We start from the raw sequence: 19598 nt of genomic DNA on the forward strand, positions 1-19598 counted from the left end.
TAAGGTGTATCCCTGGCTGCAGGAGCTGGCAGGCAGAGTTCAAATGTCCTTCTCCAATTTCTGTGTGGAAGCAAATAGCGTGTGGCTTATATTACATGGACATGGGGAGATCAATTTGTTATTCACCTGTGCAAGACTAGACATCAACGTCAAAGCTGGGGGGTGCGCAGACTACTTCCCTATATGATTTGAAAGGCCAAAGGGTCCTTTTCTGTTTTCAGGGAAAGGAATCTGTTTCCATTAGGATGTGGACAGCAATAGGTTAGCCCTTAATTTCTCTGAGGGAGCCAACTAATCAGTTGCCAAGGTCTCTGAAGGAGTAAAGATATCTGACCTAGACTTTTTTTTTTTAACAGCTTGCTTTGAAATGCTCCCAAAGGAAAGAAAATCAACACAGATACATCACAATCTAAAGCCAGGAGTAAAATGTCTACTTTTAAATTAAGTAATTTCTGCCTTAATCAAGCAATTTCTGCCTAAAAGGGATACCGCCAGAAAGACTGCAGTTCTACAGAACTCCATACCAATAAGACCCTACAATTAACTAATGAAATGAAAACAGCAAATGCCCGAACTTGCTTCCTCCACATTTTGGGTTGGCTTTAAGGACAATAACACAGGCTTCAGGAAAAATCCTTGATGTCTTTGAAGAATTAATTAGGTAGGTTGGTGTTAGAAAAGATTATTTTTGCCACTTTCTGTCTATAGGCATCTGCGGAATCCCCCAAGGTTTTGCTGTTTTGAACCTGTACTGTCCTGAACTTTGGAGGCAAGTGAAGCCTTTTTCCTTCACTTGACTTGCTAAGCTCATTTGTTTTGGGGGCACTGATCAGTTCTCCCCATACCCATCAAGGCAGGAGAACTCTGTACACCATTGTAAAATTGTCCATTTATTTTACACTGCACTTACAATGAGGTGCGGTAGGAATACTTTGTGTCCCCGTAACTTTATGGTTAGTTGCATGATGTGGTCAAGACGGGCCTCTGGAAGCGGATACTTTTCATCATGTTTCTTTTAATTGGCTCATACATGTTTGCATTTTACCACCTTTAAGAGTACCATATACTTTGAAATGTCTGTCATGAGATTTTCGCATGTCCTTTGACAATGTTGTAGCTTGCCCTTTTTCCTGCCCTCTCAGAGCCGGATTTGCCATATATGGTCTGCCCTTTGTGGCGAACCAGAAGGTGTTTGATGCACAGAGCACGTTTAAGGATTTTATTGAAAAACGAGCTGTCCCCGGCCACGCGTTGCTGTGGCTCAGTATGGTTAAATGGAAAAGAAAGAAAAGAGAAAGCACACATTTCTAATATGTTTAATTTCACAATGCTTGTGGGTATACAATATTTTTGTTGTTCCATTGTCTGGTTTGCCGACTGTAGAACACGCAACATATAATTGTCCATGTGAGAAGCAATCCGTGTCTAGATCTAAACCGCACAATTCTAACGATTGGCCTTGAGCTTTGTTGATGGTGATTGCAAACGCAAGTTGGCATGAATTGAGCTGTTACGATTTCTGCACCGAACGGCGTCATTTGGAAGCATGAGTTGTATTTCCTGATGTTAGATAGGAAATGCTTTGATTCGGCGGTATATCCGGCAAGCAACGTTTTTAATGGCTCTGGCGGTTCTCCAAGTTGAGGCAGTTTAATTTTCCCGGCGGCACAGCACATTCCTTTCGTTTCTCCATTAAATTGTCACAGCCAGCTCTGTCACCAGCTTTGACACGCTCCTACCCGACGGCTACAAGATCCTCTCCGCGCCCATGTCCAACCGCTCTGGAGGGGGTGTTGCCCTGATCTTCTCTGAGTGGATTCCTGCCTCTGTCACTCCTACGCAGTCCTATTCCTCTTTTGAATGCCTGGTCTGCAGGCTCTCTCTCTCGCCTAGCCATTCCCTTACCATGGCTACTATCTATCGGCCACCTGGTCAGATCTCCTCCTTCCTCTCTGAGTGGACTGTCCTCTCCTCCTCACTCCTGTCCTCAACCACTCAACTCCTCCTTCTTGGAGATTTCAACATTCATCTGGATACCTCCTGTCCTTCTTCTGTACTCTTTCGCAACCTCTGCGACTCTCTCTCACACTCACTATTCTCCCCTCTGGCCCGACTCACTCTGCAGGGCATACTCTGGATGTTCAGATATCCTCAGGCCTTCCCCCTCTCTGATCCTCTCTCCACGCCTCTCTCCTGGTGTGATCACTGTCTCCTATCCTCCCACCTCACCCTCCCTACCCCTCAGGCCAAACCACCTCCATCCCTGCCACCTACCTTCTCGGTCATCCGACCCATGAAGCACTTGTCAGCTGAGGCTTTCGCCAGCACCTTCTCACCCTCCTCCCCCTTTAGCTGACTCCCACCCTGACACAGCCCTCCCCATGCTCCACTCTGCAAACTCCTAGACTCTTGATATCCTTGCCCCTGTCATGAGAATCCGCCTGAAGCCCAAAGCCAAGTGCAACTCCTGGTACAACTCAGATCATGTCACCCTAAAACGTAATTGTAGGGTGGCAGAGAGGAAATGGCGTGCTTCATGCACATCCTCTGACAGACTGGCCTGCCGCCTGCTGCAAAGGCAATACCGGCTCTCTTTCCAAACCAAGAAGAGAGCTCATATCCAAGCCTGTGTCTCTGCGGCATCTAACAACTCGGCAGAACTCTTTAAAATCTGCAAGGAACTGGCAAATCCTGCCGCAGTGTCTACCTCCCCTGCCCCTTCCCAGGCCCTCTGCACAGCACTGGCCTCTCATTTCATCTCTAAAACTCTGGACATCTTTTCCTCACTCTCCACCTATTCCCGCCTTTCCTCTACTTCCTGCTCTTCCTCTGGCCCTTCTGCAGCAGCCCCTTCTTCCCTCCTTCTCTTCCTTTCCCCATTTTCTACGCAGACGAGGTTTCTAGACAAGTCTGATCTATGAAAGTCTCGTCACAACAGGTCTACCCCTGTTCCTCCAAAACTATCAAGGACCACATCGACTCCATGGCTCCTGCCTGGCTGATTTCTGCAATCACTCCTTCGCCACCGGAGTCTTCCCATCCCCCCTGAAGTACTCCCTTGTGCACCCTCTTCTTAAGAAACCCTCTGCCGACCCCTCCTGCCCATGGCTCTGCTAACTATCGCCCAATCTCCATTACTCCATTCCTGGGCCAGCTCCTGGAGAAACTGGCCATCTCCCAGCTTAATCTCCACACCGAAGCTGTTGGTTGTCTTCCTGACCATCAGTCTGGCTTCAGAGCTGCCAGAAGCACGCAAACTGCTCTCCTGAACATCTGTGAAAACCTGCTCTCCAACCTTGATTCTAACACCCCTTGTGTCCTCAAGTTGCTCGATCTCTCTTCTGCCTTTGACACTGTCAACCATGCCATCCTGCTCAACCGTCTCCATGATAACCTGGGGCCCTGGCTTGGCTGACTTCTTTCCTTTCTGACCGACCCTCCCATGTCCAACTTGGGTCCTTACCTTTTTCTCTACCTGTGGTGTCCCCCAGGGATCTAACCTCTCTTCCTGGCTGTTCAACCAATACCTGGCACTCCTTGCCCACCGCATCGCCGCTCTCTGCCCACATTTCCAGTGCTATGCGGATGATACCCAGCTCATTTTCAGGCTTCCCTCGGCCTCCTCCTCTCCTTCCCTCATCTCTGACTGTCTATCTGCTATCCAGGAATGGTGTGCCGCCAATGACCTCTGCATTAATGCCAGTAAGACTGAGATTCTACTCATCGGCACACCCACTCCCTCCTTCCATGCTGTTCTCTGGCCGGCCTCTCTTGGCCCTCTTCCTGCTCCCACCTGCAAGGCTAAAAACCTCAGGGTCATCTTCGATTCCACACTCTCCTTCTCTCCTCACATCTCTGATGTCTCCAAGAAGTCACACTACCAGTTGCACCTCCTCAGAGGTATTCTTTCTTTCCTCTCCTTCCCCAGCAGCTCACCGTCTCCAGAGCCCTGGTTCCCTCTAGGCTGGACTATTGTAACAGCCTCTATCTTAATCTGCCTGCCTCTACTCTACGCCCTCTTCAATTTATCCAGAACAGGACTGCCAGACTTCTCCTTGGCCTCAAGCCCAGGGATCGTATCTCTCCAGGTCTGAAATCTCTGCACTAGCTCCCAGTGGCTGCAAGGATTAAGTTCAAAACCCTCTGCATTGTCCACAAGGCCTCTGCGGCCTGGGGCCGCATTACCTTCAACTCTCTCTTCCCAAATATCTTCCTTCTCGACCTCTTCGCTCATCCGCCTCTAACTCCCTCAGGGTCAGTCGCTTCTCCAAGCAACGAGTTGGTGGTAGAGCTCTCTCTTCAGCAGGGGCCTCCCTCTGGAACAGCCTTCCTGGCTCCCTGAAACTTGAGGAGAACCATCTCCGGTTCCGGAAGCACCTCAAAACCTTCCTCTTTGCCTCTGCTTTCTCTCCCTCTCTCCTCTGCTGAATTTCTGGCTGAAACTGCACTGGTTACCTGGTCACCCTTTCTGATCTTGAGCCCAGGCCCCGCCAGTTGCACACCTGCACTGCCTCCTTGGCAACCCCTGGGACTGTTTTCTGTGTCTATACAGCCCCCCTACCAGCACTTATGTCTGCACTTACCTCGCATTTGCCACCAACTGGCCGTTTTATTATCTTATTTATTTCTACTATCCCATGTACTGCACTTTCCCCTCGCCTCTCCCCCACGCACTTTCCCTCTCCCTCCTTCCCTGTACTTGCGCGATTTGAATGACACCTGGCCTAGTAAGATCGTTGTCTGTCCTCCCTTGTTCCCTCTTCCTTGCTTTGTCGCGCCTTGAAACAATTGTGTATAGGCGCGTTATAAATGCCATATCATATTATATATATCAATTCAGAGCCTTGCAATAAGGACACACTTCAGTCATGGTGCTGATGAGAACATGCCGGCTCAAACTATAATCATCAGCTGGGTTTTACCGGAATGCAAGGCGATTGTAATCGCGTGATTGCTGAACACGGAGTCGTGTTTGACGCTGACCTGCTGTTTCTCATTGACGTCTTTCAGCCATTCTCAGCCTGTCGCGTTAATTCTGTTGAGAACAAAGCAGATCTGAAGCTGCAGAACGTGATCGCCTTGCTCGCAACCGTGCATCCTGAAGTCTGGCTGCACATCGCTCTGCTGCTTCCTCAGCACGTATTTGAGCCATTCTAAATCGGAAACATTAAAATGGAATCGTAAAATATTCAGTATAGCGTGTGTTGCTTTTACATCCCACAGATGGTGCTGCTTTTTAGTAAAATATTTAGTTTAGCATGTGTTGCTTTTACGTCCAACAGATGGCGCTGTTTTTCAGAAAAAGCATGTTTTTACCTGTCACAGTTGTGACATCTATGTATAGTAGGTATATAAACACACACGCCTATTCGAATGCAACGTTGTGTCCAAATTTCAAAGCAATCGGTGAACAACTTTCGGAGATTTAAGATTTTGAACAAACAAACATTTACATTTTTATTTATATAGATAAAATAATGATGCTTAACTTTCCCTATTACTAAAGGGAATATTCCCTACCTAACAAAACTAAGGGTGCTCATCCGTTTTCCAAAGTCCAAAGAAAATGGGCTCTGTCCAACCTTAACTTATCAGCTATAAAGACCAGAATGTTCAGCTTCTGATAACTTCCCTTTTTAGCCAGACTCACTGGGCTTCTTCTCAGGGTTACTTCTCTAGGACAAAGTTTCTTGTAGTTCCGAAAAGTTGTTAAAGTCAATAAAAGAAAAAAAGTCTCTTAATTTTTGTAGTATATATCTCAAACGTTTAATTGCATTGGGGATCGCGATCTTTCTTGCACCCCTTTTACACCCTCTTTTCACACTGTTCTTTTTGTCTGCTCTTTCTCACTCTAAATGCTTCAGATTTGTTATGTTTCACACTGTCCCTGATAGGTGGTTCTTGACCCTCTTGATGTGTTATGCATAATAATTTGGGTGACCTCTCCCAAGGATTAGACTCCGGTTTCTCAGGTTCCCGCAACCAACCTAAACGCGGTCAGGTCTGGCCAGTGGCCTGTTGTGATTCACAGAGTAGGAGGTTGTTTTTCATTAAGGAAGGGTGTCAGGAGTTAAAGGGGACTTATTTTATTCATCTAATTTATTTACTATGCTAAGTATGATTGGGTACCCAAGTTAAGATGGTGGAGGACTGGCTTGATCGGATTGGTGGAGAGAACAATAGCCTGGGGTACTTTGCTTGAATTCTATAACTGCCTTTCATCCATAGTGATTTTCTGACAGGTTGTGTAATTTATAGTCCCTTAATTAAGGCCCAATCCAGAGTTCAGAATTACCATCTAAAAAGTAAGATGACATCAGTTGCAGTGAGGTACAGTACATTAGAAGTCCACAGGTGGGAGCGTTGCAATTTGAGAGTTATTACTGTTTAAAGAGTGTGCTAGAACAATGAATAGTTCATACTGCATAGCCTAATGGACACGAAATATATGTAAATCAAGGGGAACCTTGCTGAGGATTCCAGCTGAACTGTGCTTTCCCTTGTTAATTGTAAATAAGTTATTTTTCAAAAGTTTGGTGCGCGTCAAGCTACTCTGTGTAAGCACGTCGTGGAATCTTTTCCTCAGCATTGGTTCGGTGTATGCGCGGGCAGTTGAAAGGAGCAGCGCAAGTGTTTCAGTAATTTGTTTTAATGTGTGCGGCTCGTTTGGCTGTAGAAGGTTTTTTTCGGGAGGCGCGGTTAATTCTAAACCAATAAGGAGACCAGCGTGGTCTTTTTTTGTACTGCGTGAGAGTGAACAAGGGCATGCGTGCCTTTTTATAGACACAGAAGGAAGTGTTGGATCTCTCTTTCAGAAGAGAATCAGCGCAGCGCGAGTCGTGTGCACGCGATTTCTATTGAGTGCCCGGTACCTGGAGGCGCATTATGGTGCCGGTGCAATGCTGGGATACCATTGAGGTCTGTTCCCAGAGCATTTGGCCTGTCGAGACATTTGTTCGTCACTTTCGTTTGCTCCCGATGTGTTTTGTGAACACTGAAAAAGGACTACGCATCTGGTAAGGGATGCACAAATTTAAAGACTTTGTTTAGTGTTTGCACTTTAGGAGCCTTCAGTAATACCATGCCAGACTCTAACCCTTGACATTCCTCTAACCTTCTTTCAAAGTAAGAAAGACAGGCAACAGATTTACAGTACATGCAGCACTTGTTGGCAGAAAAAAGTAAAAGACTTAAAAAAGAAAAGATGATTTAGATTAAACAATTTGGTCAAGCAGAACATTGTTTTGAGAACAGCAGAGTGATTGCCACTTCTTCAAATAAATCCAGAAGTTGCAACTGCTTAAAGAAATCTGCAAACCAGCATTTACACGTCTCTAGGCAAACAGCAGAGGCAAAACAGGTAATCCGGTAACAATGGCTAATCCCCCACACTAATGCGAGATGGGGGTTTAGATTCTATTAAAGACAAGGAGGCGATTATTATGCATTTCAATCTTTACTCTGAAACCACAGCAGCAAAGAAAAAACTTTTACAAACAAAAAAAGTTGTAAAGAACAGAACTAAAAGAGTTCAATGTCAATGTAAGGGAGCTCCCCAATCCATCATGGAGGACAGGTCATGCCCTGCAAGAGACCCCTGAGCAGGGACCCCTCCTTATATAAATCCATTTCTCTGATCCCAACTCCTCTTTCTTTAGCTGTCTTGAACCAGACGTCGACTGCACAGATCAGATGATAATCGATGAAGGTAAATCCAGCGAAGCTCTCGTACCACGCACTCCATAACTTGTAATTGCGAGCTACACTCCTGATCCAAACCTCCTCTCATGGCTATAAGAACAAGCAAGAAGGGTGGGTGGGTGGGAAGCACAACAAACCAAAGAATGTTCTCTCTTGAAACACCTGTGTACATGAGTGTCATAACTGTCATATCATATCAATTTAATAATCGCTTCCTTGTCTTTAATGGAATCTAAACCCCCATCTCACCTTAGTGTGGGGGGATTAGCCATTCTATGACAAGACAGGAGGCTCATATTATGCAAGTTTGAAGCCCTTGAATCCCATCAGTACAACATGATCAATACAATAGAGACAATATAATAAAATAATAGAATAAATAATATGAAAGAAAATGTTTAAATGCTTTCATTAAATCAACCAGCTGACCGCAAGAGAATTGCCCAAGACTAGGCTGCCCGAATAACTGTCTTATAAGGCATAGCCAAATCCACTGCAAGAAAAAACAACAGGAAGATGTGCCAATTCCAGCGTTCCTTACAGGCCACCAAAACCAACTGGTTAAAAGAGGGGGAAGACATTGAACAAAGTGTTCCTATACTAATAGGTTAGGAAAAAAAAACCCTCGGAACAATAAACGCCTCTGTTGTCCAATCAAACATTTAAAACACTTCATTTCCTACCATCTTTGGGAACCAAGATAGCAACCTAAAGAAAATAAGCACCTAGCTCTCCTGGAGATAAAGAAAGTACCCCATAGGGGTGAAAGTTTTGTAGGTTCCATCCCATGCGTTAAAGGAAGATATAGCATTAGAAACAGGGCATGTCGCATAACTACACTAGGGAACCAAGTGGGAAAGACAAATCTTCATAAAAGGTAAAATGGGAGTAAAAGGTCACTTTATTAATCTGTAATAGGACGACCCATCCTGAGCGGAGCTGAAAAGCAATAGACTTAACACCCAATTGTCTTCCGACATATGTGTATACCAAGGAAGGATGTCTTCTGGGGGCAGAAGCAGAATGGAAGAGAGGGGCACCACCTGAAAAGCTAAACCTGTCAAACTGCCAAAACGGAGACCTTCAGACCTCACAAGCTCTTGAAGAAGGACTCTGCTACCCTGACAAAAGGCAGATATTTACAAACCTGACCCTTAAGAGCCAAACTTGGCAAGGAGAAAAATGTATCTTACACCCAATCGTTACCATTATAGTGATACCTTGTAGAAATGCCTGGTGCTTGAACCTTGTTCCCTCCTCCATGGTTGATAAATCCCTTAGAGGATCAAAACTAACCGAAGGAGGACCCCTAAATTCCAGAGTCTTAGCAAGACTGTAAACTGTAAGAACCGATCACTAAACAGTTAAACTGAAGTTGCACACCAGCAGAGGTCTAACCTCTATTTCAGCCAATTTGAAGAACCTTGAAGCTCACAGCACCCTGAGCTGGCACCTTATTGTAAAACAAACTCTTGTGAAAACCCAAAGGTCCACCTGCCATGCAGGTGACTAGGAGAATCAAGTCATTAACTAAATATATATCCCAGCCCTCTGGGAATCGCACTGACAGACACGTTCTGATAGGTAATGAGACACTGGAATGCCTTGTGATAGAGGGTCGTAATAACTTGGATGAGAGATTAGTATCACTCCCAGACCCCTCTGTCCCACCAAGGGATATAGAGCCTTACCCAAAGGAGGAGAACCCTCACTCACTTATCTAAGGAAAAAAACCTTGCAACCCAGAAGAAGGCTACCCTGAGGACCACCAGGAATTAGCGCAAAGGAAAGTGACTGATGGGAGGGGAATGCTCAGTGCGAGTCTGCACTGGTCACGCGCCAGAACTCCTGTAAAAAGGAAAAACCAGAAACCATCGGGAGTTACCCCAAGAGGTGTATATCATGATGCAATCTCCCCCAAGGATGGCGGGCTCTGAGATAATTATCAATGCCCCGTAAATGAAAGGTTGTGAAAGAAAATCTGGGACCACTGTCCCCTCAAACCCTGAGGTCTGAGTCTCTGAATTCGTGTGAGGTTGACTGGCCACTAAGGGAATCGGGAGAAGGAAGAATTAAGCCCATTGTCCTTGGCCAAATAGCACCTATATAGTACTACAAACCCTCAGGTATACGAGTGGTGCTCATCACTACTACGAAAGGTGTGAGGTGTTCACTTATCGATCTCAGCAGGATGAAAGACTGATTTAGACAAAAGAGGTTAAAAAACACTCCTGAGGGTACGGAAGCCTGCTTGTACTCCTTGAACAGAGGATAGATTGTAACACCGTTAGACGGTTAGCTGAACAACAGGCCAAGCTTTGGGAGGAAGAACCCCCATGGGGCAGGCACCCAAAAGTTATTATTTGGCAACACGTCCATCTGATACCATCAAGTGTTTCCAAACACTCCATCCAAGTAGAACATGGTTGCTCAACTTGTGATGGAACACAACTGAACAGTTACCCTTGAGCCGACCTTGTCTCCACCCATAGTCCAAAAGTATAACGAATGTCAAAATGGGACAAATAGTAAGGGAAAACACATCCCCACTAAAGAGAGCCTCAAGCTCTGCAGACCTCAATAGAGGCATAAAGCATCATCTTTTTCTTCCTCATGTTGAGAGACATACTGCAGCTTAATCAGCACAGGTATTGGGTGGAGCAATTGATATCGGGAAAAGCAAAACCTAAGGAAAGGACCGAGTTGTCCTGAAACCAAGTAATGTAAAGGGCGACTGAATTTTTATTAAAAGACGAAGGTTAACACCAGAGTGATGGCTAGAGAGGACAGTACAACCCCCAACATGGGTCTGTTTACAACTATCCACACACTCTTTTCTTTAAAGTACTTAATAAATAAATAAAATATATAAAATAATAGAAAGTATCCAAGGAAGAGGGGTTACGCCCTCGCAGGGGTCCGACCCCCGCACTTATAGAAGCCGTTATCTACTGAGCTATCTGGCTTACTGACCATTTTGAAAACGCAAAATGTGTTCCAGGCATCACCTAAACCTATTGTTTAGCAAAGAGTACACTGCGCCAGTGTACCTCTACTGCTCACCCTAGCAGGGTGTGGAACCAGCAGTATACGAGGGGTTCACCTCGCAGAAGAAACGCAGGGAAAACCTGCCACCGAGCCAACTATGGCCCACAAACCGAGAAGGTAATCATCAATGCCATATGTAGTAAACAGACAAAATTGTCAATTTTAAGCGAGAAATACACTGAGCAAGTGTATCTCAAACTGCTCACCCTAGCAGGGTGGTAACCAGCAGAACACGAGGGGATAGCCTAGCATTAGAACCCAGGAAGAGCTGGAAACCGAGCAGGCTCTGGCACACTTACAGGAAATATAATGACATCTGCCATATGCAGCATCTAAACAAAGCTGCCAACTTCAAGGGAGGAATACACTGAGCAAGAGCATCTCAACTGCTCACCGGAGCAGGGTGTGGTACCCAGCAGAACACGAGGGGTAACCCCGTGTTACAATGCAGGCAGAGCCTGAAACCAAGCAGGATATGGTGCCTAAGCGGAAAAAATACCAATTTAAAACAAAATCCAAATTTCTTAATCCCTTTTAAAATATATACATATATAGACATGTAAATACATATACAAAAATAAACCTATATATATAAGTGTATTCTGGGCATGGCGGGAAGCAAACCCATGTCCTTGTGCATGGGAACTTGCAGCTCTTGTCATTGAGGTAATCTGCCTCTGGGCTTAATCCGCGCCCTGGGAAAGGCACAGCCGAGCCGGCTATAAATTACTGCACACCCTAGCAGGGTGAATGGGAAGCAGCACTGCAAGGATGGTAAGCTTGCTAGAGGAACATGCCTTGCTGAAGCTGTGCCAGCAACTGTACGCGAGTAGCGTAAGCCTTTATAAGGATATGAATCAATCCTTAACCTAAAATTCCCTTTGAACTGAAAACATTCGTGACACGCTGTACGCCAGCAGCGTAAGCAGTTATGAAGACATAAATCACAGCCTAAATGAAAACATTTGTGTCTCGCTGTATGCGGGCATTGTCAGCATTTATGAGGCCCCAAATCACCTATTGACTGAAAATAACATTAGTGACACTGTACACGAGCAGCGTAAGCAGTTATGAAGACAATCAAAGTTTAAATGAAAACGTTTATATCTTGCTGCACGCAAGCAGCTTAAGCATTTATGAGGCCCTAAATCACCCTTTGAATGAAAACATTTGGTAAGCGCTGTATGCGAGCAGCGTAGCATTTAAAACGTACACAAAACACCCTTACATGAAACATTTGACACCATTGTGACGCGCGGAAGGTCTGAAGCGAAGCTTCTTCACAGACCGCGCGTCAACATAACAAAGAAAGCCCTTCACGGAACGCCAGTCCCAACGGACTCGCGTGCATTAGGAAAGAAAGAAATGCCTGACAGGCAGACACTCGCGCGTCGGTGGAATGAAGCAAAGCTTCACCCAACGCGCGAGCGAGGCCATAAACAGCAATAAAAGAACAAAGGAAAGTGCCGCTACCCGCAGGCTTTTACAATTACATTTCCCCAATAAGAAAAGAAAAAATGAAATTCCATCAACATTCAAACAAAAAATCATTAATGAACTGATAACTTGCGGACAGCCCCCGTCCAAATGTGGCCATATAAAGTACCATGTACTAGTAATAATAATAATAATTATACAGGACAAGACTCACGCCCGTGAAACTAAAGCAAAATCACAATAGAAGCCATGAACTCTATTTTCCACCAAATCGAACTGTGAAATATATAACACAACATTGGCAACCCAATTATACAGCTGCCCCACAACCAGCATTTCTAAGGAAACACAATAAGGTGTGACTTAGCTGTGGCATCAGCAGCAAAGAAAGAGGAGTTGGGATTAGAGAAATGGACTTCTATAAGGAAGGGTCCCTGCTCATTGGTCTCCTGCAGGGCACGGCCTGTCCTCCATGATGGATTGGGGAGCTCCCTTACATTAACACTGAACTCTTAGTTCTGTTCGTTACAACTTTTTTTGTTGTTAAAAGTTTTTTCTTTGCTGCTGTGGTTTCAGAGTAAAGATTGAAATGCATAATATGAGCCTCCTGTCTTGTCACAGAATTCAAAGGCATAGTTATAGCTCACATGTTTTACACAGTCTAAATGTAATCAGATATATTTGTACAGATACCAGAGACGGGCCAGAAGGTCGGGAGTCTGCAGTGTCTGATTTTGTTATTTTATCTACTACCCCTTTGCCTTTCCTGTGGTTCTCGACTCAGCTGAGAATATAGGGTTGAGGATGGAGGGTCTGTGGAATCAGCATCAGCTCCTGCGGATCTCAGCAAGCCAGTCATGACAAACGCTTACTTTGATTCACTTTCTTACTGTTTCTGAAAGAGTAGTCCTGGCCTTCCTGGATGCCTATAGGTAATACTAGTTTGTTCTCTAGCAAGGTTTGTACTTCAGCTCTTCTCAAGCTCTCATAAGCAGCTTTCACATTTAAATTAAATAGTCTCTCAGTATCTCTCAAAGGGTGCAGTCTGCTTCTCAAAGCTTTATATTGGATAAATATCAAGGTCTCTCCCCAAGACCTATACTTTGGGTTTCTCAGGCTCCCATAACCGGTCTTGTAACTCGTTGTATACAGTTTGTTCAGTCCCTGTTGCTCCCCCCCCCTCTCCTGAACCACCTCAGTACCTTCTATTGAGCTGGGCTGGTTCACAGGGCTTAGCTTCGGGATATGGCGACTTTGCCTTCTCTCCTCTGTTTTCTCAAGTATATCGCTGACTCGCTCTCAGCTTCTGTTCACTTCCGTAGGCTCTGTACACGTCGGCAGACAGGAGGTTTTCTTCCTCTAGGTTTGACTGGTCTCTGTGTTGTTTAGCGGGCCCTGAACCCACTACAACTTCCTCTTCGTGGTCAAGCCACCAAACGGGACGTCTCTGTCCCAGCAGCAGTTGCTCCACTGCTCGCTGCACCGGGCTTCCAGCATTCTCCTTGGGTGTTCTCTTGCTCTCAGGCTGCCGTTGGCTCTGCGTCACCACAGTGCTCTGCCACCAGCGGACGTATCTTACGTCAGTGGCTCACCCCTGCGTAAGGTTCTTTCACCACGATGGAAGGTTTCTCTTGGTTTTAAGTTGGTCCCCAGAAACCAAAGGGATGTGTCTGTCCTTTTTGACTGAGGAATTCAGGCGAGATCCAACATTACCTGAAACCAAAAAGATTGAGGGGATGTCACTACTGGGCGGATTAAAATCCGATGTATTGAAAACAGAAGTAGCCAAATGCTTTCCAATTCCCATGTAGGCAGGTAATGTTCTATTTATAGGGAGTTCCTCTTGGTGGTGGGAGTCTTTGCCCACCCTAGCCTTAACAGGGTTAGCTTCCCCTAAGGGAGAAAGGATGAATACAGTTGATTCGTCACACCGTCCTCCAGGGAAAGCTCCCGATGCAAATCAGTAGTGTGTGTTTGTGACTGGATGTCCAAGCTGCCACTATCTAGTCCCAGTCCACAGGCATGCCGATATTTATCTGTTGCTGCCATTTTGAATCATGTAGATACTTACCATTGGTGGGCTTGGGGGCCACTCAGCTCGAATTGTTGATAAAAGTCGGACATTTGCAGCTATTCAACAGATCATCATTGGGGCAAGAATCCCTACAAATGGGTGCATCCTACTGAAGACCCAGAACTCATCGCTGCCGCCATCCAGCATTGTTGTCTTCAACCATCCAGAATAAGCTCTGCTCCTTTGTCGCTCTCCAGATGGCCATCATCAGTGCTTTGATCATCCCTAGACCAGTGGGAAAGACCCATGCTTGAGGATGCTGCCCTCAGAAGCCTTCCGAAGTGCCCCAGAACCAACCTGTGGGCTGATCTGCTTCCTTGTGGGCTGCCTCACTCCACCAGTCGCTGCCCCAAGCTCAGACTTGGGACTATACTGACTAGTGAAATAAGAGGCCTCCCCTTGCAGGTGCAGCGCTACATGAAGAGGGGCCTTACAGCTCCAGCTTGTTTCCACCACAAGGGTCGTCTTCCACTATTTCTTCAAAGTAGCCATTGCTGAATTCCCCTGCATCATGTCCTGGGTGTCCTCCGACGTCAACAACATGTTGGTCCTTTCTTCATCGTTCCAGGGTCGTCCAGCTTTGCGTTGCCAGGAACCATCTTGCCAGAGCACGAAACTGTCCACTAGCCAGACCCCAATCCTGATGCCGAAAGTGAGCTCTGAATCCATGACCCCTAGACCTCCATCACCGGAAGCAAGACACAAAGCAGAAGGGCCCAGCAATTTTAGGAGCTGCAAACGTGTTACCTCAGTGAATAGGAGTACAAGGAGTGAGTAAACATACCTACCCCTCCCTCCTACCACCATAGGGACTAACGGGCATAAAGTCCTTGCTCTACCTAGTCCTTGCTCTACTTCTCCTTTGTCTGACCGCGATCAGTGGAGTTCTGGTTAAGGATCCTCCCCTGAGCCTCCCACTAGGTGGCTGGCACATGAGAGGGTCTCCCAGGAACTTTCCTACAACTGTTCTACACCTTTGAAACACTTACAAACTGCCTGTTGGCTTTGCCAACACTTATTCAGACTGTTTTAAAACCTCTTAGACTCCTGAAAATAACTGCATTGGGGCCTGTGCCTCTGGGGCACTAGCCCCCATCTTTTCCAGCTAGGTAAGGACGTTTTATAAGGTGTAGTGCCTTATTTTATAAATCTGTGTATGGCATTTCTAACACCTTTCTTTCCTAGACATTAGTGCTATAATTTGGTTTTTCTGACCTTGTTCTTTTAGTCACTTGCTTTGCTACACTACTGCTGCTAATATTGCTTTAACTTTGTTCTAAAGTAAAGTGGTAATGCTCTGTAGCCAAAACAACCCACAAGTGAATGTATACATAATAGTAATGTTTGCTTAGTGTAATACACATCTGTGGGTTTTAAGTGTTAAGAATTTACAGCCTTAATAAATAATTGTACTTTTGTACATTTTCCCTTTCTTGTGTTAAGAGTGCTGTGTGTGCTTGTAAGGGAGGCATGGTATCACAAGTATGACACTGACACAAGAGTTACAATTTTCTAAATCTTTAATTCTCGGGGTTTGGAAAAACACCTACTTTGCCCTAGAGCTATGATGGGAGTAGTCTCTACCATCAAATAATAAAACACTGCCTTGGTCAGTCTATGTCAAATCAAAATGGCCTATACTAACAAAACCTAATGCATGCCCTATCTCTTATACAAAAGTGTGTAAATGGGAATATGTATGCAAAGGAAAGTCAGTGTTATAACATAAAAGATGAAGGTGGCTGAGTCAGCTCTTATCCCCACGTTGGAGAGCAAGGAGTAATACCTTCTCTTGGATAAACTACTGTTTCCAAGAGCAGTAAAGTGCAATTGACTTTAATTACATTTGTAACCTTCTAGACCCAGCATACACTATCTTACAATAGGGTGCTGAAGGGGTTACTTAGTATCCCCTTTGTCTAGCTTCTCAAGTAACAATTTGATGTTACCCTTTCCTCGATGAATGACTGGTGGCAGTGGTTTACTTTTAACTACCGTGGTGTGCTTTTACCACTTTTGCCAATATGTCCCGGTCGTCTTTTTTTGTCATTTCTTTGTGGGAAGGTCCTTCTTGAGATTTACTCTGCACACCAAACCAGGTTTGGTCCCTTTGTTCGAGTGAAGCCCGCCTCTGGCTCCAGGGTGTCTGGAGGGGGCAGGACGCAAGGGAGGTGCCCGAAACTCCCTGTGCTTATTCTCCTAGTAGACAAGAATGCACTCTTAGGTGATTTGCCGGCTGGCTGTCCGGCAAGGACAGCCACCCTGCTGGGTGACTGACAGCTAGGCTGGAATGAATGGGTGAAACCTGCATAAAAGGCAAGGCTTTTTGGCTTGGAAGGCAGAGTCGACCACTGGATGAAGGAATCCGAAGAAGGACTTGGAAGAGATGCCTGCTGCAACTCCTGGACCATTGGTTTGCCCAGTGAAGCCCTACTGCTGTGCTGAAGCTCCGAATTCGCCTTGACTAGAGAAGCCCTGCAAGGATGACTTCTCCCCTTGAGTTGGTGGGACCAATCAACTCCAAAGTAAGCCACCTGGACATCCTCTCGAAGCTGGTTGCATTTTCACTGCAGTTGCTGCTGGAAATCGAAGAGCCAGGGAGAGGAAAACAGTTTGTGTGCGTTGCTTTTAAGTTGGCCAAGAGCTCCAGGAAGATCCTCTGGACACCCAGGAAGCAGGACTGACCGAGCCTGAGCCACCTCAACAGAGTGCTGCCCCCCAGATGCGAGGAAAGCCCATCTCAACAGCCAAGAGTCCGTGGTGGTGCCATTTGCTGAGACGCGAGGAGCTAAAACCGCAAAATGCCGCTGAATAGAAGTTGGTCCTTTTCTGTCGCCGAGCGTCCCATTGGAGTACGGGAGTCCTCCAGACGTCCTCCCTCTTGTCCCCACGACTGAGGCCCAGGAACATAGGTTCTGCAGAGCTGCACAGGAACAGAAGCCAGCTAGAACCGTTATTCTTCTAACCAAAGGTACTGTACAGTCTAAGAGAAGTTACCTCTTGTGTAGCCTCACTTGTTCTCAGTTGAGACTTGTCTTGGTTGCTGAAGTGAAGTTGCTAACAGCTTCTTTACCTCACAAGCCTAATCAGCTTGTGGCCCTACTTTGATTTCGTCTTTTCTACAAAGACTTCTAGAACATTGTGAAGACTTTTACCTACCTCTGAGAAGTGCTTCAGCTCACGGGCTCCTTGAATGATTCTTCGTCCCTCTGCCTTTGTGTTTGGTCTTCCTTCCAGGAAGGGGTTGACTAACTTTGCTTTGGGGGGTTTCAAAAGTACTTACCTGCTTCTGAATATTTGTGAGCTCTCTTGTTTTGTTCTAATAACCATTTTCTTTGACATGCTCTTAAGTCTGGTTCTAAATGCAACAGTGATATATTAATGTCCACAGTGTCCTAGAAATGTAAGTCACCTGATGGTGTAGGAAGTATCTGTGTGCCATACCAAAAGGGGACTTACTGATTTAGAAACTTTATGAGTATGTTTTATGGAGTGTATTTGAGTGTTACTATTATATTGCCCTTCTGGAGAAGGCTTACTCAAACTGACTGTTAAATAAATTAATAATTGTTTAATCAAGAAACCTTGTGTGTACGTTTATTCAAATATTTGTCACTGTGAATCTCTGTGTAACTCCCCTACTGCTCACATTGACCCCTCTTGAGATAAGCCTGGCTGCTCAATCACGCTACCAACCTGTGTAGTACAGACTCTTACCAAAGGTTGGGTTCCTATTGGCAGGAGGTCAGGGTTGTTGTAGTGCACCCAAAGGGTACTGCATACAATCTTGCCTAACATCGTCTCATCAGCACGCACACAACCTTCAATTGCAAGATACACTGTTGCTGCTTCAATCTATCCTTGACACAAACCGGCCTTTCATGTCTTTCACTAACTCACCGGTTGTGTGCATTCCTTTCTTTTCTCTGCGGCTTTGATTCACGAGTCAAGGTTGATAACACAGGCTTGGCCTCGCCTCCCCAACTCTGTCGTCCATCTGGGACGGTCACTACCGTCCTTGAGACAACGCAGGCTTCTCCTCGTCTGGGATTTGGCTTTCTCCACGTATCCTTCATTGTTTCCTGGAGGCAACAACCTCCTGCAGGGATCTTCAGGGTCTTCCTATCCCTTGCTCTAGTCCCTCAATCAGTCATCCTGCTCCAGTTGGTTCACCTTCGCCCCAGAAGATCTGCTCCTTCTCGTGTCTCACCTTGCTCAGAGTGTGTTTCTATGATCCACCTTTTATCCATGTGGGGGGAGCTAATGGATATCAGATGTATGTGATTACAGTCAAGTGCCTGACCTGATTAACGAGACATGTCCAATGAGATATGTAAGGGTTAGCCTCTTTACTCTCAGTTGTCCTCTTCCTCGACCCAGTGTTCGTGTAGAAAGGTGCCCAGGGGGAGTTGAGATGTTGGAGAATCCTAAAAAATAGGATGGGGGTATGGGCATGGGAAAGAGGGGTCTTACCATCGGTTGTCTCACCCCCACTCCCCAAAGATCCCCCGCCCAGGTGATCCTCCCACACTGGTCCACCCCCAGGAACTGGATCCAAAGGCGAGAGCCATGTCCTGGCCACTTGAGAAAGAGATCCCCGGGGACTAGCAAGTGAGACACGCTTTAATTTCCCACCATGCTTAACTGAACCCTTCACCACTCTCGCACTCTCTCCAGTCTAAGCCTTGCTATTCAGTCACACTACCCAGATAAAGTTTGGCTGCACATTAGTTTCTTTCCCTGTTCACCAGAATAGGGTGGCCTATCCGAATCTGTCCACATTGCTGATTCTGAAAATCCATCATAACAGCTGACCACTCTAAAACAAAGGCTGCAGTTGAACCAGGATCCCTGCACAATGGATCTCCCTAGAATACCCTTTTTAACCATTTCCATTTCTGATACTGGACCCTTTGTACCCTTGGCTACTTCCATAATCCCAAAGCTCACTCAAAAAGCGCACCTTAATATCATGCATGCTACGTGTTGCATTCTCTCAAACTTTTACAACGAGGGTACCTGAGCCTGGGTTGTATATGTGCCGTTATGCAGCTCCAGAAAGAGTTCCCCTATCCAGGTACAGAACTGTGACACATCTTTCTCCAGCTCTAAGAAGAACAGATCAGGTGTTGAGGGGCGCAATCTGGGGAGAGAAACAGGGACCATGTGAGCAGAGAAGCCTAGCACCAAAGAGATTATTAAGCACAAATGAAGGCCTTGGGAGTGAGGCGGGAGGAAGAACACACTGTTAAATAGATAGGACAAGAGGGAGGACACACCAGGTGGGGGCATTGAAGAACATACTGTTGGTGGCAACACTATGAAATCCAGAAGGGAG

General features: G+C 45.9%; 1 protein-coding gene across 2 annotated transcripts in view; it reads right to left on the reverse strand.

Annotated features, from left to right (window-relative positions):
• The window catches only part of MAN2C1 (mannosidase alpha class 2C member 1), a 932858-nt gene that overhangs the window by 410336 nt on the left and 502924 nt on the right, over positions 1-19598 (reverse strand). For both annotated transcript variants that reach the window (XM_069624549.1, XM_069624550.1), the window contains exon 13: positions 19280-19403. In XM_069624549.1, the coding sequence (XP_069480650.1) occupies positions 19280-19403 (124 nt within the window). The remainder of the gene's footprint in view (positions 1-19279; positions 19404-19598) is intronic.

This window comes from Ambystoma mexicanum, chromosome 11, assembly GCF_040938575.1.
Source record: "Ambystoma mexicanum isolate Mex_15411 chromosome 11, UKY_AmexF1_1, whole genome shotgun sequence".
Taxonomy (NCBI): Eukaryota; Metazoa; Chordata; class Amphibia; order Caudata; family Ambystomatidae; genus Ambystoma; species Ambystoma mexicanum.